The sequence below is a fragment of the Symphalangus syndactylus genome, chromosome 1 (genome assembly GCF_028878055.3).
Source record: "Symphalangus syndactylus isolate Jambi chromosome 1, NHGRI_mSymSyn1-v2.1_pri, whole genome shotgun sequence".
Classification (NCBI taxonomy): domain Eukaryota; kingdom Metazoa; phylum Chordata; class Mammalia; order Primates; family Hylobatidae; genus Symphalangus; species Symphalangus syndactylus.
Window position 1 is genome coordinate 113080353 of NC_072423.2, and position 25597 is coordinate 113105949.

At 45.4% G+C, this 25597-nt stretch overlaps 1 protein-coding gene across 49 annotated transcripts in view; it reads left to right on the forward strand.

The window, feature by feature from the left end:
- MAP4 (microtubule associated protein 4) overlaps window positions 1-25597 on the forward strand; it is a 245094-nt gene that overhangs the window by 207088 nt on the left and 12409 nt on the right. For 14 of the 49 annotated variants that reach the window (XM_063609108.1, XM_063609091.1, XM_063609111.1 and 11 more), the window contains 7 exons: window positions 9093-9199; window positions 10723-10938; window positions 15339-15522; window positions 16122-16181; window positions 16303-16595; window positions 18083-18196; window positions 20068-20160. In XM_063609108.1, coding sequence (XP_063465178.1) covers window positions 9093-9199; window positions 10723-10938; window positions 15339-15522; window positions 16122-16181; window positions 16303-16595; window positions 18083-18196; window positions 20068-20160 — 1067 coding nt within the window. The remainder of the gene's footprint in view (window positions 1-9092; window positions 9200-10722; window positions 10939-15338; window positions 15523-16121; window positions 16182-16302; window positions 16596-18082; window positions 18197-20067; window positions 20161-25597) is intronic. The other 35 variants (XM_063609220.1, XM_063609236.1, XM_063609221.1 and 32 more) reach the window with 12 other exon arrangements.

Below are 25597 nucleotides of genomic sequence, written 5' to 3' on the forward strand. Positions count from 1 at the left end.
GCGTTACCAAATTTGCACAGTTGTTGGCTATGGTTTTTCCCCATGACATTTTAACACTAGAAAAATACTCAGTTTTTGACTAAAAGTACATCTGGTTCAAACATCAAAAAGTACAAAGTGCTCTCCATTACAAAAACCTCCTACCAAGACAAGATGATATCAACTCATTGTTTTCTGCTCCTCCCAGCTGTAAATACAACTAAATACTCTGGAAATAATTGAAGATAATTCCATAAAAGAATATGAGGTAGAAAGAAGGCAAACCTGGTAGGGATCTCAGGACTTGAGGAATGGCAATACAGTGAATTCCCTGGGACTGATGAATTGATTGATTGATTGATTGATTGATGGTAGAGATGGGGTCATGCTGTGTTGCCCAGGCTAGCCTTGACCTCTTGACCTCAAGTGATCCTCCTTGCTTGACCTCCCAAAGTGCTGGTATTACAGGCATGAGCCACTGTGCCCATCCCCTGGGTTTTCATTTTGTCTCCTGCATATCCCTGGCTGGGCACTGGAGAGGCCTGTAACCTGGAATTACCAACAGGCATAGACTGAAAAAAAAGGAAAGGAAAAAAGAAAACAAATAGAGAAAATCTGTTCTCTATTGCCAAAAAAACAAAGAAAAAAACCCAGCAAAGACCTAATGGTGAGCCCTATTTCACTACCCATCCCCAGCAGTGGGCTCAGTCTGCCTGCAGGTACAATGTCAATGCAGCCCATAAGGGCCTTCCTGTTGTCCAGTCCATACTCAGCAGAAGCTATAGGCCCGATCTGCCCACATCACCAGCAACTGCAGGGAGGCCTGTCCCCTACCAGGTAACAGCACCAGTGGCTTCTATAACCCTGGTGTCTTGTAATCCTCTACCCAGGGGCAGGAGACTTTCGTCGGTTTTTTTTTTTTTTTGAGACGGAGTCGTGTGCTGTCGCCCAGGCTGGAGTGCAGTGGCGTGATCTCAGCTCACTCCAAGTTCCGCCTCCCAAGTTCACACCATTCTCCTGCCTCAGCCTCCTGAGTAGCTGGGACTACAGGTGCCCGCCACCACGCACAGCTAATTTTTTGTATTTTTAGTAGAGATGGGGTTTCACCGTGTTAGCCAGGATGGTCTCGATCTCCTGACCTCATGATCCTCCCGCCTCGGCCTCCCAAAGTGCTGGGATTACAGACGTGAGCCACTGCGCCCGGCCTGCTTTCATAGGTTTCAAAACCTCTACTTCCTTCCCCTTAGCAAGAGAAAGCCCCCAAGGTAGGTGTTTCCTGCTCCCAGCAACCCCAGCAGAGATCAAACAGGAGGTCTGCCTGGGTCCCAGGCAGCCAGAGAGCAGTCCAGAGGAAGCTCTGTCTATTCTATGGTTCCAGCATCACTCAGCCCCTATGTGCTGACATTGGGTGACCCAGGTAAGTCCCTACAGCCCTTTCAGGCAGTACCAAAAGGGATTAGTTAGAACCTTAGCAGAACCAGAACACAACAGGCCATAATTGCATTGCAAGGGCTCTAGAAACCAAATTGTCATCAGAACTACAGTCATAACCTGTAGACTAAATATAAACAGGGTGATTGCATCCTAAAGTACAAAATTAGAATTTTAAAGCAGCCATCATAAAAGTACCTTAACAAGCAATTATGAATTCTCTTGAAACAAATGAAAACTAAAAACCTCAGTAAAGAAATAGAAGTTACATAAAAAGAACCAAATGTTAATTGTCGATATGAAAAATATAATAATTAAAATTAAAAACTTCGATGGGCTCAGCAGCAGACTGCAGATAACAGAGGACAGAATCAGTGAAGTTGAGGACAGATCAATAGGATTTATTCAATCTGAACAACAGAGGAAAAAATGGTCTACAAGGAAAAAACATATCTTTAGACCCATGGGACAATAACACAAGATCTAACATTTGTATCATCAGAATCGCAGGAGAGGAGCAAGGATGCAAGGCTGAACAACTGTTCAAAGAAATAATGACTACAAACTTCCCAAATTTGACAAAAGACAAAACTTACAGATTCAAGCAACTGAACAAATACCAAATAGGATAAATGCGAAGAAATCATACCATGACTTTTCATAATTAAACTTTTATAAGCTAAAGACAAAAATCTGTAAAAACAAGCAGAGATATGATGCATTAGGGAAACAGCAATTTTTTTTTTTAACCTTCCTTATGGTGCTGAGGAAACAGCAATTTAAATGACAGCCCGTTTCTTATCAGAAACTGGGGAATGCAAAAAGAAGTGGCACAACATTTTTCAAGTGCCAAAAGAAAACTATCAACTGCAAATTATTTGGTAAAACAATCCATCAGGAATGAAGGGGAAATAAATAAAAAGTACATTTTTAGATAAAGGAAAACTAAGAATTTGTTGCTAGTAGACATACCCTTAGAGAATGGCTAAAGGAGACTCTCCAAAAAGATAAGATATGGTAACAGAAGGAGGCTTGGAATTTCAGAAATAAAAGAACAACAATGGAATGGGTAAAAATATGGAAATAGCCGGGTACGGTGGCTCATGCCTGTAATCCCAGCACTTTGGGAGGCCGAGGCGAGTGGATCATCTGAGGTCGGGAGTTCGAGACCAGCCTGACCAACATGGAGAAACCCCGTCTCTACTAAAAATACAAAATTAGCCGGGCGTGGTGGCACATACCTGTAATCCCAGCTACTCAGGAAGGCTGAGGCAGGAGAATCGCTTGAACCCGAGAGGTGGAGGTTGTGGTGAGCCATGCCACTGCACTCCAGCCTGAGCAACAAGAGCGAAACTCAGTCTCCAAAAAAAAAAGGAAATATAATAGACTTATCTCCTCATGAATTTTTTTAAGTCATAAATCATATTTGAAGCACAAATTGTAATGCCATCTGATGTAGTGCTTAATCTATGAAGAGGAAACACTTAAGACATATCTTAAGGCTGGGTGCAGTGGCTCACACCTGTAATCCCACCACTTTTGGAGACCAAGGTGGGTGGATCACCTGAGGCCAGGAGTTTGAGACCAGCCTGGGCAACATGACAAAACCCATCTCTACTAAAGATAAAAAGAAAATTAGCCGAGCATGGTAGCGCACATGTGTAATCCCAGCTGCTCGGTTGGCTGAGGCATGAGAATCACTTGAACCTGGGAGGCAGAGGTTGCAGTGAGCCAAGATTGCGCCACTACACTCCAACCTGGACAACAGAGTGAGACTTTGTCTTTAAAAAAAACTTAGGGAGGCCGGGCGCGGTGGCTCACGCTTGTAATCCCAGCACTTTGGGAGGCCGAGGCGGGCGGATCACGAGGTCAGGAGATCGAGACCGTGGTGAAACCCCGTCTCTACTAAAAATACAAAAAATTAGCCGGGCATGGTGGCGGGCGCCTGTAGTCCCAGCTACTGGGAGAGGCTGAGGCAGGAGAATGGCGTGAACCCGGGAGGCGGAGCTTGCAGTGAGCCGAGACTGCGCCACTGCACTCCAGCCTGGGCGACAGAGCAAGACTCCGTCTCAAAAAAAAAAAAAAAAAAAAAAAACTTAGGGAGAAAATAAAGGCTCCTAAATGGAAGTAAGGTTCCAGTAGGTCACTCAAAGTAGTAAAACATAGCTGGGTGTGGTGGTGTGCATCTGTAGTCCCAGCTACTCAGGAGGCTGAAGACGGCAGGATCACTTGAGCCCAGAGTTTGAGACCAGCCTGAGCAACACAGTGAGACCCCATCTCTAGAGAAAGAAACAGTAGTAGAACATTGATACCAGTTTGTTGTATGTATATTGTAATACCTAGAGCAACCACTAAGAAAACTATACAAAGCAATATACTCAAAAACTTTTTTTTAATAAAAATAGAATTCTAAAAAATGTTCAAGTAACCTTGGGTGAGACGTAATTTGAAAAAATGAAAAAAGGAAATTAAAAAGATTAAACATGTTCAAGTAACCAACAGGAAGGCGGAAAAGTGAAACAGAGAAATGAGAAAAAGAACAAATAAAAAATAAAATATCAGACTTAAGCCCTAACATAGCAGTAATTATTTTACTTTATTTCATTTATTTTTTTATTTATTGAGATGGAGTTTCACTCTTGTCACCCAGGCTGGAGTGCAGTAGTACAATCTCAGCTCACTGCAACCTTCACTTCCCAGGTTCAAGCGATTCTCCTGCCTCAGCCTCCCAAGTAGCTGGGGTTACAGGTGCCCACCACAACGCCCGGCTAATTTTTGTATTTTTAGTAGAGATGAGGTTTCACTCTGTTGGCCAGGCTGACCTCCAACTACTGACTTCAGGTGATAAGCCCACCTCGGCCTCCCAAAGTGCTGAATGGATTACAGGCATGAGCCACTGTATCTGGCCATCAGGAATTATTTTAGAAGCAAATGGTCTGAGTACTACAATTAAAAGACAAAGATTGGAAGAGTAGATTTTTTTTAAAAAATGACTCAAGTAGGCCAGGTACAGTGGCTCCTGCCTGTAATCCCTTTGGGAGGCTGAGGCAGAAGGATCACTTGAGCCTAGGAGTTTGAGACCAGCCTGAGCAACACAGGGAGAACCCATCTCTACAAATAATTTTAAAATTAGCCGGGCATGCTGGCACATGCCTGTGGTCCTAGCTATTCAGGAGCGAGGTAGGAGGATCGCTTGAGCTGAGGAGGTAGAAGCTACAGTGAGTACAGTCAGCCATGATCACATCTGTCTTAAAAAGAAAAAAAAGTTGCCCAAGTATATGCTATCTACAAGAAATGCATAACAAACATAAGGACATAGGTAGGTTGAAAGTTAGAAGATGGAAAGAAATATATCATGTTAACAATTTTTTAAAGTAGCAGTAGCTATATATAATATTTATGCATGCATATATATATATATATATATATATATATATATATATATATATATAGTTGTTTTTTCTTGTTGCCCAGGCTGGAGTGCAGTGGCCTGATCATAGTTCACAGCAGCCTTGACTCACTGGGCTCAAGCAATCTTCCCACCTCAGCCTCCCAAGTATCTGAGTCTTATAGGCATGCACCACCATGCCCCGCTAATTTTCTTTTTTTTTTTTTTTTTTTTTTTTTTGAGACGGAGTCTCGCTCTGTCACCCAGGCTGGAGTGCAGTGGCGCGATCTCGGCTCACTGCAACCTCCGCCTCCCGGGTTCACGCCATTCTCCTGCCTCAGCCTCTCCGAGTAGCTGGGACTACAGGCGCCCGCCACCACGCCCGGCTAATTTTTTGTATTTTTAGTAGAGACGGGGTTTCACCGTGGTCTCGATCTCCTGACCTCGTGATCCGCCCGCCTTGGCCTCCCAAAGTGCTGGGATTACAAGCATGAGCCACCGCGCCCGGCCAACCCCGCTAATTTTCTTTGGGTTTTTGTAGAGAGGAAGTCTCACTTTGTTGCCCAGGCTAGTCTCAAACTGCTGGCCTCAAGTGATCCTCTGCCTCAGCCTCCCAAAGTGCTGGGATTAAAGATTACCTGGCCTGGAGTGACTATACTACTATCAGACAAAGTAGATGTTAGAGAAAAGAATAAAGGATCAATCCCACTAAGAAAACTTGGCAGTTCTAAATGTATACACACCAAAAAACAGAGCGTCAAGATATGTGAAACAAAAACTGCCAGAGCTAAAAGGAGAAGAACACAAAGTCACAATTACAGTTGGGGACTTCTATATCCCACTATGAACAGTTGATAGAACTACTAGACAGAATGTTAGTAAAGATGTAACAGTGCCATCAAACAACAAAATCTCATAGACATTGATAGAAATTCTACTCAGTGACAGAGTATACATTATTCTCAGGTGTCCATTAAACACTCACCAAGATGGATCTTGGGTCATAAAACCAACTTGAATCAATCTAAAAGATTGAAATTATGATGGGGCATGGTGGTTTGTGCCTATAATCCCAGCACTTTGGGAAGCTGATGTGGGAGGACTGCTTGAGACCAGTCAGTTTGGGCCACATGGCAAGACATCCATCTTTTCAAAAAAATGTTTTTTTGTAAATTATTCAGGTATGGTGGCACGTGCCAGTAGTCCCAGCTACTTGGAAGGCTGAGGCATTAGGGTCTCTTGAGCCCAGGAGTTCGAGGTGGCAGTGAGCTGTGATCACGCCACTGTACTGCAGCCTAGGCAACAGACTTCATTCTTTAAAAAAAAAAAAACAAAAAACTGAAATTGGAATTATTTCAGGTATACAAGGTTAGTGCAATAATCAAAAGTAATCTGCCGGCCAGGCATGGTGGCTCACACCTGTAATCCCAACACTTTGGGAGGCCGAGGCAGGCGGATGACAAGGTCAGGAGATGGAGACCATCCTGGCTAACGTGGTGAAACCCCATCTCTACTAAAAATACAAAAAAAAAAAAAAAAAAAATTAGCCGTGTGTGGTGGTGGGTACCTGTAGTCCCAGCCACTCGGGAGGCTGAGGCAGGAGAATGGCAGGAGGCAGAGCTTGCAGTGAGCTGAGATTGCACCACTGCACTCTAGCCTGGGCGACAAACTGAGACTCCATCTCAAAAAAAAAAAAAAAAAGTAATCGGTTATAGTCTAAAGAAAATAAATTGTAAACACAGAAAAATTGTTTAACAGAATCAAATAGCCGTTCATATTAAAACTCTCAGCAAAGTAGGAATAGAGAGGAACTTCCTTAACTTGACAAAGAGCGTCTACAGAAAGCCTACAGCTAACATCATATTTAATGGTGAATAAGTGAATGCTTTCTATCTAAGATTGGGAACAAGGCAAGGATATCTACTTGCACCACTCTTTTAAATATAGTGTACTGGAAGTTATTATAGAGATGGAGAACATAGTAGTTGCCATATATTTAGGGATTGGAAAGGGGATGGGGTAGATATGGCTATAGAGGTGTAACATGAAGGAGCCCTATTGATTGTAACCAGCCACTCCAGGCCAGGTAATCTGTAATCCCAGCACTTTGGGAGGCTAAGGTGGTGGTGGTTACACAAAGCTACACGTGATAAAGTTGCATAGCACTACACACACACACACAAACACACACACAAATGAGTGCATGTAAAGTGAAAAATCTGAGTAGACTCTGTGGGTTGTCTCCGTTTCTTGGTTTTGATAGTATACTGTATTTACGTAGGATGTCAACACTTGGGGAGACTGGGTAAAAGAGTACACAGGGACCTTCCCTATGTATTTCTTTGCAACTTCCTATGAATCTGTAATTATTTCTCAAAGTTTTAAGCCTCCTAACCTCCCCAGTTTTGTGTCCCATCCTTTCCCTCAAAAATGTTGTTCAGTTTAATTACAGTCCTTTCAAAGATTCTTTTAAAATGTATAAAGTGTATTTGCAATATCTTTTCCCCCATCCCTTTTCAAGACAGTTTCACATTATACTTATGCTTTGTTGTTTTTTTTTTCACTTAATAGAGACCATTGCATAGTAATCATAAAAGAATTTCTCCATGCTTTATTTTTTCACATTTAGAGATTACATTGATACTTCTACCGTAATAACCAGTTTTCTATTAATGGACTTCTGGGTTGTTCTTTTGCTTTTAGAAACAATGATCTGGTGGAAACCTTGCACATTTACTATTTTGCTGGTGTGTAAATACACTTCTAGGATAAATTACTAGAAATTGGTTTTCTGGATTAGAATTTATCTGTCCTTGTAATTTTCAGAAAATGGCACTGCCAGGCAGCCATGCCTATGGGTCATAGTAGTTCACATACCTACCAAGTATATTTCCCCATATTATTCTCAATAGTTATTTTAAAATTTTAGGACTTTTGACAATATGTTAGTGTTAAAATGGCATTTCAGGCCAGGCATGGTGGTTCATGCCTGTAATCCCAGCACTTTGGGAGGCTGAAGTGGGTGGATCACTTGAAGTCAGGAGTTTGAGACCAGCCTGGCCAACATGGTGAAACCCTGTCTCTACTAAAAATATAGAAATTAGCTGGGTGTGGTGGTGCATGCCTGTAATCCAGCTACTTGGGAGGCTAAGGCAGGAGAATTGTTTGAACAGGGGAGACAGAAGTTGCAGTGAGCCGAGATCGCACCATTGCACTCCAGCCTGGGCGACAGATCGAGACTTTGTCTCAAAAAATAAAATAAAATGGCATTTCAGTGGTGTTTTAATTTTTATTTTTCTTATACTTAACATTGTACATCTTTTCATAGTTTCAAAAAACTTTGTATCTCTTTTCTATAAAGTCTGTTCATATTGTTTTGCATTTTCCCAGTGGATTATTGGCCTTTGTAGCAGTTACTGATTTGTGGGAGTAATTTATAGAATAAGCTCTTTGTCTTTGGTATGAGGGTCAAGTATTTTTTTTGTTTGTCATTTGCCTTTTGACTTTTATTATAGTGTTTTGTCTTATTTTGTTTTTTGCCACATTGAAGTTTTTTATTTTTCTTTAGTCAAACTTATCTCTTGTGGCCTCTTGACTTTGTGCCAGTTAGAAAGGCCTTCGCCACAGCAAGGTTATACATTTCATGGTATTTTAATGCTCTCAGATAGTATAGTCCTGTTGAAATCTGGAGTAACCTCTCCACAGAGAGGAGGCTATGTTGCCTTAGGCAGGAGACTTTATTTCTGGCCCTGAGTCTGGTTCCATGGGTCTCCTCGGCCTTGTTGAAAATCTGGGCCACTGTTAGAACTAGATCAGGTTAATCTCACATCCTCCATAAAGTGGTTCTTTATAGGGAAAGGAAGGAAAGGGAGTCATTGAATGATCTTCTGGCCCTTATCCCATCTCACAGCAACCTTTATTCCAAAGATAGACTGGTAGAAGAGGTTTTTGTCCTATTGCTTGGAGAGCTAGTGGTTGGAAGACAGAGTCCCTTTGGTCTTTAGGGAAGGGAAACCAAACTTAAAGGACCGTTTCTTTCCACTGATCATTTGTGCATGTGCCACTTAGACTGCTTCTACACAGGGTCAGGCTCCCTGAATCTGAGGAATCTAAAACTGTCCTCCATCACAATGAGAACTTGGGAGGCTTGTCCACATTTCAGCAGCACAACCCTGTGGACTTTTTTCAGAATGAAGTGCTGGTTTACTGGTCTGTCTTTGCTAAATCTTGTATTTTCAAAATGGGTGTGAAAAATGTTTGCTTAGCATAATTCCCACCCACCCTCTCCCCTTAGGAATAGCCAGGCCAGAAGAAGGAAGGCCTGCTGTGAGTGGGACCGGAAATGACATCACCACCCCACCAAACAAGGAGCTCCCACCAAGCCCAGAGAAGAAAACAAAGGTAGGTGCCAGAATGGTGGTTATCTTCCACTGCCATAATTTTTAAATGGAGTATCTTCTGCTGTTATTGCTTGAATCATGAATGAAATTTCTTTTTTCTGAGCTATTATTGTCCTTCCTCATGTTTGGACATGCTTAGAAAATATCTTGTATTCTCATTTACCACAGTGGCCTAAACCAACTTTAAAATCTCAGCCTTTGACCCTATTGTCTTATATATCTGTAAAAAACGTTCTGTAGAGGCCAGGCGTGGTGGCTCATGCCTGTAACCCCAGCACTTTGGGAGGCCGAGGCGGGCGGATCACATCAGGAGATGGAGACCGTCCTGACACGTGGTGAAATCCCATCTCTACTAAAAATACTAAAATTAGCTGGGCGTGGTGGCGAACGCCTGTAATCTCAGCTACTCAGGAGGCTGAGGCAGGAGAATCGCTTGAACCAAGGAGTTGAAGGTTGCAGTGAGCCGAGATCATGCCACTGCACTGCGCTCCATTTCAAAAAACAAAACAAAACAAAAAAGTTCTATAGAGATTGTTTCAGCTTCCTTTAACAACAACAAAAAGGACAATTGCAAAAATATTCTGAAATAAATTCCGAATTATTTGCTATTATCTCAGTGTTAGATGAAAGAAAAAAAAAGATTCTGAAATATCCATTCATGAAAAGAGAATGCAGATTTTGAAGGTGGATCATATAGCTTCAGATGCATAACTAGTACTTATTGCAAAGTTCAAAAGCCACACTATAGGCTGTGGCTGTTGTCCCATCAAGATACAGGTAGTTTCAGCATGTTGTCCAGGGTCTTCAAAAAATTAAAAAGTTATTAAAAAAAAATACAGGTAATAATGGCTGAATCACCTCCTGATGCTTTTCATTTAGAATAGCCACCAAAAGTTAGTTAATTATTAAGAGTTAATTAATTGTTTTACTGAATTAAATCTTCAGGTGCCAAACTGCCAGAATTTGTGCCACTATCATTAAGAAACTATTCCCAGGCCAGGTGCAGTGGCTCACGCCTGTAATCCCAGCACTTTGGGAGGCCGAGGCGGGCAGATCACAAGGTCAGGAGATCGAGACCCTCCTGGCTAAAACGGTGAAACCCCGTCTTTACTAAAAATACAAAAAATTAGCTGGGCGTGGTGGCACACGCTGGTAGTCCCAGCTACTTGGGAGGCTGAGGCAGGAGAATCATTTGAACCTGGGAGGCAGAGCTTGCAGTGAGCCGAGATCGCCACTGCACTCCAGCCTGGGTGACAGAGAGAGACTCCATTTCAAAAAAAAAAAAAAAGAAAAGAAAAGAAAAACTATTCCCCATTTTCTTTCTCTATCCTGGTCTCATTCCATTATTTACTGAGCTCAGAAGAAAGAAATGCTAATTTTAAGTTGCATCTATCCTCATTGCTTATAATTTTACTTTGAATTGTGCAATTTATACTTTTTTAAATTTGTTTTTATTCTTGTCTGTGTGTTTGATGTTGCCCTTTAAAAAATAAAAATTAAAAATAAACAACAATCAACCTAAAGCCTTTGGCCACCACTCAACCTGCAAAGACTTCAACATCGAAAGCCAAAACACAGCCCACTTCTCTCCCTAAGCAGCCAGCTCCCACCACCATTGGTGGGTTGAATAAAAAACCCATGAGCCTTGCTTCAGGCTTAGTACCAGCTGCCCCACCCAAACGCCCTGCCGTCGCCTCTGCCAGGCCTTCCATCTTACCTTCAAAAGACATGAAGCCAAAGGTAAGTGGTCACCTAACTACTGTGCCGAGGAAAATTGTTCCCCTCTGAGTGTCAGATAGACAGATCCTTGTTGCTAACAGACAACAGAATCAGGCTGGTGGAATTGGGAAAAGGCAAGGGAAATGGGGGAGAGGGTGATTTGAAAATTGGCATGGCTACTCTGAGCGCACTGCCTATGGGTTAGCCCTGCTCCACAAGGAGCAGCCAAAAAAAGAAAAAAGAAACGGAATCAATTTGGGGCCTATTGATGCAGCCATTAACATTTTGAAGCCCTTTTATACTCTTACCTTTCCCTTCCCTGTTTGTAGGTAATACTCCATCTACTTAGGTTCCTCCTCCTTTCTCTCAACTACCTACTCTTTACCTATTTAAGAACTTATTAACCAGTTTCCTCTACTCCACATACCAATTAGATATTCTTTTTTGGTATAATTCCCACATCAAATGTAATTCTTTGTCTTTCCCTGTTATCATCCTGCAGAAGTTTTATCCTTTGCTATTGTGATATAACTAGCTCTTCCAGCTTATCTCAGCGTGTTCCAGCATGATGTGATAACTTCCTTTGCTTTGGGCATTAGGCCACCTCTCACTGAGCTACTTCTGAAGTCATCCAGTTTTCCAGGTCACCCACGGTTTCTGTGTTGCCCAGAAACTGGTCACATTTGGAGCAGCATTAGTGTTATAGAATTGCTCCAGGAGGAAAGGATAGTGGCGGCTGTGGCTGCCTTCCTTAACATCTTGTCTTATTTGAGAAGGGCCTTTAGGTCAGCCTGATAGTACTCTTTAAATTCATGGTACGAAATAGTTTCCCATGTTAAAATGTCAGTTTTTAATGTAATATGGTGAAGAAAACTGTGGAACCTAGGAGTTGAAGTCTAGGCTGAAACCCCGGCCAAGAAACTGAGAAATCCTCTCATAAACTAGTAATGATAAAATCTTGTAAAGCTTTTTCTCTGATCCTCATTTATCCAGTTGGTTGCTTTTCTTGATCTTTAGAAAACAATAGGTTTGAGGCCGGGCGTGGTGGCTCACGCTTGTAATCCCAGCACTTTGGGAGGCCGAGGCAGGCGGATCACGAGGTCAGGAGATTGAGACCACAGTGAAACCCCGTCTCTACTAAAAATACAAAAATATTAGCCAGGTGTGGTGGTGGGCGCCTGTAGTCCCAGCTACTCGGAGAGGCTGAGGCAGGAGAATGGCGTGAACCCGGGAGGCGGAGCTTGCAGTGAGCCGAGATTGTGCCACGGCACTCTAGCCTGGGCGACAGAGCAAGACTCTGTCTCAAAAAAAAAAAAAGAAAACAATAGGTTTGAATAAGAGGGCAGAGGGGAGGTGCCTGGAGCCCTGGCGGCAGGTCCTCCCTGTTGCTTATTCAGCAGCGGCTCCCGGGGGGTGACAGAGGAGAGTATAGGAAGGAGAGGTGTCTAGTGAAATTTCACTCTATAATAATCATATAAATGAAGTGTACTGTACTAGTTGCTTTATATACGTGAAATTTTTTTTTATTTTTATTTTTATTTTTTTGAGACGGAGCCTTGCTCTGTCACCCAGGCTGGAGTGCAGTGGCACAGTCTGGGCTCACTGCAACCTCCGCCTCCCAGGTTCAAGCATTTCTCGTGCCTCAGCCTCCGGAGTAGCTGGGATTACAGGCACCCGCCACCATGCCTGGCTAATTTTTTGTATTTTTAGTAGAGCTGGGGATTCGCCATATTGGCCAGGCTGGTCTTGAACTCCTGACCTCAGGTGATCCGCCTGCCTCGGCCTCCCAAAGTGCTGGGATTACAGGCATGAGCCACGGCACCAGTCCTGTTCTAATCTCTTTTATCCAGATAAGGAAATAAAGCTCAGAGAGGCCCAGCGATTTGCCAAATAGCACACTTAGAATTAAGGGGCCAAACCAGGACTGCAGCTCAAGCTTCTGACCCAGATTTAGCCAGTGGCCTCTTCATCTGCAGCTTATTTTGGTAGAAAGATTTGTAGAGACAGAGAGGGAAAAACCTATTCAGAAAAAATAAGTAGATTATGATTCTGGCAGAGAAGAAAATGTAAATTGGGAAACAGCAGAATAGCTTCAGTTAACTTCTGCAGGTTTTTGAAGCCAAGAGCCTGACATCTGAAAGATGCAACATCTATGACGAGTTAATGGGTGCAGGAAATCAACATGGCACATGGATACATATGTAACAAAACCGCACATTGTGCACATGTACCCTAAAACCCTAAAGTATAATAAAAAAAAAAAAATAAAAAAATAAAAAAAAAAAATAAAAAAAAAAAAAAAAGAAAGATGCAACATCCTTCTGAGATTTCTATCCCACATAACTTTTTTCTAACTTATTTTATCATTATTACCCTTATGGCAAAATAATAAGACTATGCTAGATTATTCTGAATAATAGTCATAGCATTAAAAATTTGATGCACATCCCAGAGAGCATCTGGTTTAGTCCTCAAATTTTACAGCAATAGAAAAGGGAATCCCTCTGGCCAAAATCCTACATGTTTCCAGCAGAGCTGGTAGCAGAACCACTTCCCCTGATTCCAGCCTGAGAGTTCTTCACACCATACTTAAGGCATTTATTTGTGGGAATCGTCATTACCCTACATTTGCAGAGTTGGACTTTATTTGATTGGATGCCAGCCCTTAATTTCTAAGTACCTCCTTAGCTGATTTTTCCATTTAACGATATCCTGCTTGTTGCTACCTACATACTGCCCTCTTTATAGCCACTTCTCTTGGAGGAAGAGAGCTGAGCCCACTGTGTCTGTGATTTGGCGTACTCTGTTTTGTAATGTGGTAATTTGTTTACCAAAATAGTGTCTTCGGCCGGGCGCGGTGGCTCACGCTTGTAATCCCAGCACTTTGGGAGGCCGAGGCGGGCGGATCACGAGGTCAGGAGATCGAGACCACGGTGAAACCCCGTCTCTACTAAAACTACAAAAAATTAGCCGGGCGTGGTGGCGGGCGCCTGTAGTCCCAGCTACTCGGAGAGGCTGAGGCAGGAGAATGGCGTGAACCCGGGAGGCAGAGCTTGCAGTGAGCCGAGATTGCGCCACTGTACTCCAGCCTGGGTGACAGAGCAAGACTCCGTCTCAAAAAAAAAAAAAAAAAAAAAAAAAAATAGTGTCTTCATCCCCTATCCCCGTAGAAACCAGGCTAAATTGATTCTTTCCCTTATTCACTAGAGACGTCATTCCCAGCCTCCATGTAAAAGGAACTAGAGTGACCCAGATGCCAAGCATCTACACTTGAGAGACTTTTTCCCTTTTGCTCTCAGACTGTAGCTGTGATATCAGTGCTCTTTATCGCTTCTGTTGGTCAGGCCTGCCTCTTCTCATCGTCTCTGTGCTGAGACCTTTCATCCTTTATTTCCTGACATCACATATTATAAAGCTGGTCCATCATCACCCTTCATTCTAATCTCTTTATCCCGATGAGGAAATAAAGCTCAGAGGCTCAGTGATTTGCTGGAGTAGGGCTGCAGCTCACGCTTCTGGCCCAGATTTGGCCAGTGGCCTCTCCATCTGCAGCTCAGTCCTGTTCAGCATTCTCTAGGTGCGTGTTAGCCAAAAGAATGGCTCGATTTGACTGAACATAATTTTTAGTTTTTGTTTGTGTATGTTTAATCTTTGGTCAAGTATAATACATTAGATTTTATTACATTAAATACATTAGTATTTTTGGCATTTCTACAGAGGTTACATTAAAATATATGTGCGTGTGTGTGTGTGTGTGTGTGTATACATATATATGTATATAATGCAGTAGATTTGGAGGCAAGCATAGGTTGTGGTGATGTACCCTTCAGGGCTGTTCATTCTCACTGGCTCAGGTTGGATTGAAGTAGTTTTACTCTCTGTTGCGTGCCCTCAGATCACACAGCACCCTGCTTGGCCAGTTTGTTGCTTTATGTGGAGGACTTTGCTCTTAGAACCATATATATTTTCCTGTCAGTAGCTGCTGAACCCACAGTACCTCCTGTTCTCCAATACATGGTTGTATAGAAGCATCTTGTGTCCAAGTGCAGTGGCTCACGCCTGTAATCCCAGCACTTTGGGAGGTTGAGGCGGGCAGATCATGAGGTCAGGAGATCGAGACCATCCTGGCTAACACGGTGAAACCCTGTCTGTACTAAAAATACAAAAAATTAGCTGGGCATGGTGGCACGTGCCTGTAGTCCCAGCTACTCTGGAGGCTGAGTCAGGAGAATTGCTTGAACCTGGGAGGCGGAGGCTGCAGTGAACCGAGATCATGCCACTGCACTCCAGCCTGGGCAATAGAGCGAGACTCCATCTCCAAAAACAAAACAAAACAAACAAACAAAAAGAAGCATCTTGTAGTGTGACTCCTTGGGGCTATTGCTGACCTGCAGGCCTCACTCCCACTTTCCTATTTCCAGCCCATTGCAGATGCAAAGGCTCCTGAGAAGCGGGCCTCACCATCCAAGCCAGCTTCTGCCCCGGCCTCCAGATCTGGATCCAAGAGCACTCAGACTGTTGCAAAAACGACAACAGCTACCGCTGTTGCCTCAACTGGCCCAAGCAGTAGGAGCCCCTCCATGCTTCTGCCCAAGAAGCCCACTGGTGAGTATTGCCTGTCTTTCTCTCCCATGGGAACTAGGGAGGGGAAAATGGGATCTTGGCTTTGCCCCAGCCATAGCTCTAGCTAGTATCACAAACAGCTGTGCAGGCCTGCTTACACACCAGTCTTTAGTGGGCTACCTGGAACCGTGGTAGCCCTGTGGTCCTGGTACTTAACAAGCCTTGATCTCTGTGTGAGCTTAGCAGCTGTATGTATTCAGAAAAATCTTGAGTGGAGGCAGAAAAATGTACCGCTCATGAATTTCCAGGTAGAATTTACTCTTGCCTTCTTAGTAACCCACAGCACCTAGCACGTGGTGCTCATCGGCTTACATGATGATAAAAAGAGGGCTATTCAAGTCCATAGGCATGTATTGACAGCCTACTTTTAAGGCCACATAGAAGGCTTATCAGGGCAGTAGAGAAGAATAAGACTCAGTGCCTGACCATCTAATTTACCACTCCATTCCCAGGGACTAACACAGTCCCTGGCTCAAAGTAGATATTCAGTAATTGTTAAATAATGAGGAATCTCACTATTGGATGAACTATCCAACAGGTCAGTTTGTTAAATGTTGTATTAATAAGTATATTTTGTACAGCCATTAAGACTGAGGGAAAACCTGCAGAAGTCAAGAAGATGACTGCAAAGTCTGTACCAGGTAATAGCCCATCTGCCATTTTGTAGAGCCCTAACTTGAACCCCCACCTCCTCTGTGGCTTAAGTCTCCCTTTTTCTCTCTCTCCCTGAACCCATGTTATCTCTCACTCCCTTCTTTGCAGCTGACTTGAGTCGCCCAAAGAGCATCTCCACCAGTTCCATGAAGAAAACCATCACTCTCAGTGGGACAGCCCCCGCTGCAGGGGTGGCTCCCACCCGAGTCAAGGCCACACCCATGCCCTCCCGGCCCTCCACAACTCCTTCCATAGACAAGAAGCCCACCTCGGCCAAGCCCAGTTCCACCACCCCCAGGCTCAGCCGCCTGGCCACCAATGCTTCTGCTCCCGATCTGAAGAATGTCCGCTCCAAGGTTGGCTCCACGGAAAACATCAAGCATCAGCCTGGAGGAGGCCGGGTGGGTCCAGGGAGCTTGGGGTCCTGGCATGCTGGCCCCTGCATCCTCCCCTCCATTTCCACCCACTGTTCCCAGGCCCACCAAAGAAGCAGGCAGTTAGGACACTGGACTCAGCATCAGGGTATTTCAGCCTGGGCTCTGTAGTGGGCTTTGTGCCCCAGCAGCAGGGAGGCGGAGTAGGCTGAGCTCTGGGCTCTCTCTTCCTGTCTCAATAAGAAAGGCTCCTGTTCTAGATGTTGGGGTCTGGGTTTACATTTTTGCTTGGATGTAAAAGGATTCTTTTATAGAAGAAACAGAGGAGGCCTCAAAGACTCTGCAAGTGAGAGAGACACTTGACATGAGCCTAGTTTTTCATGGTTCTTAGCCTGCACAGAGAATGTCAGGATAGGCAGAAGGTAGAACGCATCTTACTTCCACAACCCATGACTAGAGTGGAATATATCTGAAAGAGGACTAGGGTGTCCTCTTGTGGCCTGGATGAGTCGTGCTGTGAGCCTCTGGCCTTCCTAAACAGCAGGACTGCACTGCATATAGTGATGGAGAAAGATCACAGTGCTTCACTTTTAGGTTTTTCCGGTGGTTAAGATTTTCTGGTTGCATCAATCCCAGAATTATTTAACTGTTGGTAACCATGGGAACTCTGTGTGAAAAGCTGGTGATGAAAGCCCATCTGAGAATGTTCGGGTCCCTGGAGTAGTGACCATCTTGTCTCCTAGGTCATTCACTAGCTCTACACCACCACCACCATCAGGGGCAGAATACTTAAATTGCTTAATCTGGATCTGTTAAGAAATTCAGGAGAGACAAAAATGAGGTGGAATCCTGGTGCTGTTGGAAGACACTGATGGCAAGCTGAGATCAGTCTAGGGAAGAGCCTGAGAGTTGCTTGTGGTAGCGACAGTGGCTCTGGTGTGCCCAGCAGGCCTCTGGGCTGTGCTGCTGATGGCCTATCTCCCCCTGTCTTTGCTCTTATGGTTTCATGGTGCAAAAGTTACAGGAGGTCTTGGGTGGGGAGTTGAGTGATTTGATCTAGTGAATTGTTTTCCGCTCCAACATACCTAAAGAGTGTGACACTTTCTATCAGTATTGACTTCCTGTGACCGTGGCAGCTGCTTGGGGCATATCAGAACATTTGGCATGCGGTGGGGGGTATTGTAATTGGAAAATCATGCCCCAGCGCACTCTCAGAATCACTAATTTGGTTGTCTTAGCCTTCCTTTGTGCCTTTTCTCCATTAAATAGTGTCTTGATCTGTTCCTCATGTCTCAAGACTATGGCCTGCAGCTCCTTTTTTTGTGGCCCTCTACTCAAGGATCTTTGACTTGATCTACCCTGGGAAATGTGTGGTTTTGCCTAGGATCAAAGGCCACCTGCTTTTGCCTGGTGGCCTGACCTGGATATGAGTCCCCTACAGCCTTCTTCCCTTCTTGGCATTTGAGCTCTTATCCTCTTGGTTTGAAATTTGCCCTCCCTTTATCTCCATCCAGGCCAAAGTAGAGAAAAAAACAGAGGCAGCTGCTACAACCCGAAAGCCTGAATCTAATGCAGTCACTAAAACAGCCGGCCCAATTGCAAGTGCACAGAAACAACCTGCGGGGAAAGTGAGTTTTATTTAGACCCACCTCTGGAAGGTGAAGATGGTAAAATACTTCTTCCAGCCTGAGCCACTTGCCCTCTCTTGCACTTTTTCCCTTTCCCTAACTAGTTTCTTCTTCTTCTCCCCTATATTCCCTTCTCTGTGCTTGATGACTCAGCCATCAGAAAATTTTTTGTATTAACCTTGAAAGTTAATAGAGTTGGGAGCCCATTAGCCCTTTGGAGAATATATATATATAATTTTTGGCTGGATAAAATGGATCCAAAGACTTTCCTTCATTTCCTTCACACTGACCTTGATGTGAAACCTACCTGGTATGGATGCAAATACAGTGCACCCACATTTGTTACCAGGAAGACATGGCAGGGGTAATTTCCACCACTTGGAACCCTGGAGCCCCTGTGCTTTACCTTGAACTAAAAGATCCGTGTCATAACGCTGCTAGGTATGGAGATAACTTCATTTGTCCTGGTTCCCCGGGTCACCTCTTAACTGAAAGTTACGATGCTCATTCCCAGTGGAAACCCACTTAGTATAGGCATGCAGCATCAACTGGAGGGCAGAGGTAAGCTGAAACCACAGGTTCTTTCCCCTTGCCTCTGTAAACCTGGAAACCAGGCCCCTCCTGAGTGCTTGCAACACCTTCCTTCCTTAGCTGTAGCAGGTAGGTGTGCCTCTGCCAGAGAAGCCTGCACTCCAGCCCTTAGGGACCAGCACGGGAAGTCTCAGCCTAGGGCATTCCTACAGTGAAGAAAGCTGCACAGTGGCTTCTGGGTGACTACTAGAGGTCCTAGGTTCAGACCAAGGCTCATTAAGTAGTTTGCTAACCACTTGTTTACCATCGAAGTTGTGAAAAAGGCTAGAAATGAGTAGGTACAATGAGGTATATGGGTTGGAGTTTCTCAGGATTTCTGTACTCTGTGGAGAACTCTTCAGCCTGAGACCTGCATCATTTGCAAAGAAACAAAGTTGGCAACTATTCCTTCTTGAGAAGGTCCTAGGATTCTTTGTTCCAGACTCTTAGAGCTAGGGCCTTGGTGTTTCTCAGTTCCAGGGGAAGCCATTCCAGTACTTTACAGTGTGGTTTTGCCCCCAGGATTGGGCGTCATTGCTGCCCTACTTAGAGCCTGTTCTTTCCGCATGGGCATCTCACAGGGCAGAGGATTAGGCATATGGAGGATTCAAGAAGGTATTTTACCCTTGAGTCAAAAATACTATGCCTTCTCGAGCCCTGAGACAAATGGGCTAAGTGTGGCGGCTGTAGCTGCTCCCCTGGTGTTGGAGATTATGTATCCATTTGTATTCACATCTGAGCACTGGCCCCTCCTTCCTGTTAGTATCATCCGTGCCCTTGTTGCCAGCTGCCCAGTGCTTCTCAGAGCAGCCTTTGCTTCTGAGAGTGGGTCTGGCTGCAGCCATTCCAGGGCCCAGATTTAAGGGAAGCACCCTCTTTGGGTGAGAACAGGTCCACATGATAAGACTTGCAGAGAAGAGCCAAGGACACTGTGCCCAGCTCTTGAAGAGGGAGCAGAACAAGGAGGTAGGGCTGTGCCTGGTTGGACATCAGGTTGTGCTGCTGCCTGGGCCTGTGAACCACAGCCCCGCCCCCAAAGAGCGGTGATGACCAACATGCAGTGCCTGCGCAGCTCTGCTCCTGTCGTTGTGTTGTCTGTTCACGTTTTTCACTCCCCTTCTTGCTCTTTCACATTTCTTTTCCTGTGCTTTTCCACATCTGTTCTGTAGAAGGTGGGGGTGGAGGTTTAACAACACTTTTTGTTGGTCATTGTGATCACATGTGGACTCACTGCCTTCCCTGTGTCGGTTCTAACCAGTCCTCTCCCTTTGTGTTGTTTTTTCTGTTTTCTAACACTCCAGGTCCAGATAGTCTCCAAAAAAGTGAGCTACAGCCATATTCAGTCCAAGTGTGGTTCCAAGGACAATATTAAGCATGTCCCTGGAGGTGGTAATGTAAGTATAAGCTCCGGTTAGCCGGCATCTGAGATATAGCCCACTGTGGGGTATACTAGGGAGAGAGCCCTACATAGGTGCCCATGTAGATAGAATCCCAGTGGCCTGAGCTATGGCGTTCTCTAAGAAGCAGACTAGCAAAGTGAGGGGACCTTGATGCTCCCATGTTAGACAGGGTGTTTCTGGTGAGCCCCTGAACACCAGCATGGTGATATCCATTCAGTATCTTTTTACCCATATGGGTGGGAGGCTTTGGATTTTTCTCCAGCTATGTCAGAGCCTGGGTCTGAGCACAGCGGTCAGCAGCAGACCTGTTGCCTGTCTGGAGTCCGTTCCTGGGATGCGTATGTCTGTCTGCATGCCCTTGAATTACCGTGGGAGTAACTTCTCTGAGACAGATGTCTGGATCTTTCCAGAGCTCATCTTTGAATCCTTGCTATTATAAAATAAGAATTAATCAACATTTTCTTCCTATCCCTTCCCCGCACTTTTCTTCATCTTTGTTGCTCTCCAGCTCTCTGGTTTTTCCTCTACTTTCCTTTTCTCTCCCTACCTTCTCCTGTTTTCTTTTTCTTTTTTTTTTTTTTTTTTTTTTTTGAGATGAAGTCTTACTTTGTTGCCCAAGCTAGAGTGCAGTGGCGTGATCTCAGCTCACTGCAACCACCACCTCCCAGGTTCAAGCTATTCTCCTGCCTCAGCCTCCCAAGTAGCCGGGACTACAGGTACGCACCACCACGCCCGGCTAATTTTTGTATTTTTAGTAGAAACGGGATTTCACTATGTTGGCCAGGCTGGTCTTGAACTCCTGACCTCATGATCCACCCACTTTGGCCTCCCAAAGTGCTGGGATTAGGGATTACAGGCATGAACCACTGCGCCTGGCCCTCCCATTTCCCTTTCTGCTCTCCTTTTTTTGTCCCTTTTCTAATCCCTTCCTCCTTTTTCTTCCCCTCCTTTTATAGTCCCTTTTCCTGTTTTGTTTGTTTGTTTGTTTTGTTTTTGTTTTGATGCAGAGTTCACTCTGTTGCCCAGGCTGGTGTGCAGTGGTGTGATCTTGGCTCACTGCAACCTCCACCTACCAGGGTCAATCGATTCTCCTGTCTCAGCCTCCCGAGTAGCTGGGGCTACAGGCATGCGCCACCACGCCTAGCTAATTTTTGTATTTTTAGTAGAGACGGGGTTTCATCATGCTGGCCAGGTTGGCTTTGAACTCCTGACCTCGTGATCTGCCCGCCTTGGCCTCCCAAAGTGCTGGGATTACAGGCGTGAGCCACTGCGCCCAGACTTTCCCTCCTTATCTTTTTGTCTTCTTTCCTCTTCCACCCAAACATCCTTCTTTTTGTCTTGCTGCCATTGTGTGCCAGCTCTATGATGTGTATTAGGGACACAGGTGATCCCAGCTCACAGGGAGGTTCTGGTCTAGGGAGAGATAGGGCGAAGTCTTACTGTCGTTAAGTGTGTGAAGAACACTCTGTGTGCTTTCCGCTTGTCACTGTGACAGTGCCTAGGCAAGTGGTACTCTGTGGAGTTGTGCCAGAGGCACCAGAAGCTGCCATGCACAGCCCTGCCCTCACCGCTCCCTTCCAGGCCAAGTGAGACAGCCTGTCTTGCCTCCGTTTCTTTTGAGTTCATTCGGTTCTTTCTCCTTACTGTCCTGAACTGGACTAGGTCCTGCTCCACTTACCCTTATCATTTTTAGACTCTGTTAACACTCCTGCCTCCTCCTTGGTGATCATGACATCCTGCCCATGGCCTACAGACACCCCCAGCAGTTCTATCTTGAGGAATGCGGCCATGAGCTTTCATTCTTGCCCCACACAACTCTCCTTCCTGCCCCTCCTTCCTGGTCATCTTCTCGCCACTGCCTCTTTCTGGCCTGGGTAGAAATGGCATCCTTTACACTCTGGTGGAGTTGCTTGACCAGACTAATTAGTCAGCCTGGAATAGGATCAGCTGAAGTGAGATGACAAAGATCCAGCCCACAAGGGGCCCAGGCAGCTGCTGAGCCTGGCTTTGTCCTGGATGAAAACAGAAGGTGAACAGGGGTTCTGGGGGAACCGGGTCACTTGTGTAGGTGAGACATAGAGATGTATTTGTGTGTGTTGTGTGGTGCATATAAGAGCTCTGAAAATAGTCATCATTAATGTATCACCTGCTGTGATCTTTCCACACTGCCTACACATGACCTCACATGTATAGGGTTTTTTTGTTTTGTTTTGTTTTGTTGTTTTGAGGGTGAATGTATTTTTAAAGCCTTTTCACTTTAGGAGGCTTCCTTAAACAGAGAGAAGTAGGGCGACTACTGTCTTTCCTGGTGGGAAGATAAGGGTAAACAACAGCTGACCACAGCTGGACCCAGGTGCTTTGTTTCCTTCCATAGCCTCTGTCAGTCCCTCCCTAAAGCCACCACAAGGAAATGTGAAGTTTAAAATGATGAGCCCCCCGGCTGGGCACCATAGTAAGACCCCCGTCTCTACAAAAAAAAGTCTTGCTGTGTCGCCCAGCCTGGAGTGCAGTAGCAGAATCTCGGCTCACTGCAACCTCCGCCTCCCAGGTTCGTGTGATTCTCCTTCCTCAGCTTCCCGAGTAGCTGGGATTACAGGCGCCTGCCACCATGCCTAGCTCATTTTTGTATTTTATGTTATGTTATGTTATGTTATGTTATGTTATGTTATGTTATGTTATTATTTTATTTTTGAGATGGAGTCTCGATCTGTTGCCAAGGCTGGAGTGCAGTGGTGTGATCTCGGCTTACTGCAAGCTCCGCCTCCCAGGTTGACGCTATTCTCCTGCTTCAGCCTCCCGAGTAGCTGGGACTACAGGCGCCCGCCACAGTGCCCGGCTAATTTTTTATATTTTTTAGTAGAGACGGGGTTTCACCGTGTTAGCCAGGATGGTCTCCATCTCCTGACCTCGTCATCCGCCCGCCTCGGCCTCTCAAAGTGCTGGGATTACAGGCATGAGCCACCGCACCTGGCCTAATTTTTGTATTTTTAGTAGAGACGGGGTTTTGCTATGTTGCGCAGGCTAGTCTCAAACTCCTGACCTCAGGTGATCCACCCACCTTGGCCTCCCAAAGTGCTGGGATTATTGCAAGAGCGACTGCGCCCAGTCCCCAAAAAAAATATTTTAAAATAAGGCCAGGTATGGTGGCCCTGGGAGGCCTAGACAGGAGGATTGCTTCAAAACCAGCCTGGGTTTCAAAGCAATTTTAAATTAGCCAGACATGTGCCTGGTGGCATTAGGTGGCATGTGTCTGCAGTTCCAGCTTCTCAGGAGGCTGAGAGGGGAAGATTGCTTGAGCCTGGGTAGTTGAGACTGCAGTGAGCCGTGATGGCACCACTGCACTTCAGCCTGGGTGACAGAGAGAGACACAAAAAAAAGGGGGGAGGACCTGCTGTGCAGACAGAACAGCATTACACACACCCCCCACCACTCCCCACCCACACACACATACACAAAGAAATAACGCAGTTATCACCAGGATGAGAGGCTCAAAACAGGATCCTAGTTAGTGCTCCAAAAATGCCCCCGACAGACACACAGACATACCCCTTTATGAGAGCCAGGAGGACACCAGCGGAGGGGAGGGAGGGGAGTGATGAGCCAGTGCCAATGTAGTGGCTTCTTCTGTGGCTGGTCCCAGTTAAGATTTTGTGTCCGTGTTGGTTCCATTTCACCCTTGCAAGGGGCTGTGCATGTGTAGTGGGTGCTGAGACCTGCTGGCAGCTGACTTCCACAGCATGTTTTGGTACCTGGAGTGTGCCTGCAGGCTCTCATAGAGCGGCAGGCAGCCTGTGTAAGCACAAGCAGAGCAAGGTGTGTGATGCCGTGATTGCTCCTAGGACCACAGAGAGCCAGCATGGCTCTCTGTGGTCCCCGAGGAGGGGACACTTGGGCCAGCCCATGAAGGAGGCACCACACATGGTTCCCTGAGGCTGGAGCATACAGTGGAGGCAGGGTGGTGTGGGGGAATCGTTTGGAAGCAGATTGTAGACTCCTCCACATAGCCACTTAAGGAGGGAGAGCTGTAGCCTAGAGGTGGTGGACTTTATTAAGTGAGTGAGGCTCAGTTAAGCTTTTTAAAACTTTTTACTGGGCCGGGCACAGCAGCTCACGCCTGTAATCCCAGCACTTTGGGAAGCCAAGGCAGGCAGATCACCTGAGGTCGGGAGTTCAAGACCAGCCTGACCAACATGGAGAAACCCTGTCTCTATTAAAAATACAAAATTAGCCAGGCCTGGTGGTACATGCCTATAATCCCAGCTACTCTGGAGGCTGAAGCAGGAGAATCGCTTGATCCTGGGAGGCAGAGGTTGTGGTGAGGCGACATTGTGCCATTGCACTCCAGCCTGGGCAACAAGAATGAAACTCCGTCTCAAAAAACAAAAACCAAAAAAGAAACAACAACTTTTTATTGTGGGAATTTTCAAACACACACAAGTAGAAAAAAACAGTAAAATGAACTTGATGTACCTTTTACCCTGCCTCATTTACTATCTACATGAGCAGTCTTGGTTTATCTGTATATACCTATTCCAAGTATTTTGAAGCCAGTCCTAGATATATTATTTATTTGTTAATACTTCAGCATATAGCTGGGCACGGTGGCTCACGCCTGTAATCCCAGCACTTTAGGAGGCTGAGGCGGGCGGATCATGAGGTCAGGAGATCGAGACCATCCTGGCTAACACGGTGGAACCCCATCTCTACTAAAAATACAAAAAACTAGCTGGGCGTGGTGGCACATGCCTGTAGTCCCAGCTACTCAGGAGGCTGATGCAGGAGAATCGCTTGAACCCGGGAGGCGGAGGTTGCAGTGAGGCAAGATCGTGCCACTGCACTCCAGCCTGGGTGACAGAGCGAGACTCCGTCTCAAAAAAAAAAAAAAAGAAAATGCATAAATTGATCCATATATATATATATATATATATATATATATTTTTTTTTTTTTTTTTTTTTTTTTTTTCTTTCTTGAGACGGAGTCTCACTCTGTCGCCCAGGCTAGAGTGCAGTGGCGCAATCTCGGCTCACTGCAAGCTCTGCCTCCCGGGTTCACGCCATTCTCCTGCCTCAGCCTCTCCGAGTAGCTGGGACTACAGGTGCCCGCCACCACGCCCAGCTAATTTTTTGTATTTTTAGTAGAGACGGGGTTTCACCGTGGTCTCGATCTCCTGACCTCGTGATCCGCCCGCCTCGGCCTCCCAAAGTGCTGGGATTACAAGCGTGAGCCACCGCGCCCGGCAGATCCATATATTTAAAATAGCAACACTAATAAGATATAATACAAGCTTCAACTCTTTTCTTTTTTGAGATGGAGTTTCGCTCTTGTTGCCCAGGCTGGAGTGCAATGGTGAGATCTTGGCTCACCGCAACCTCCGCCTCCTGGGTTCAAGCGATTCTCCTGCCTCAGCTTCCCGAGTAGCTGGGATTACAG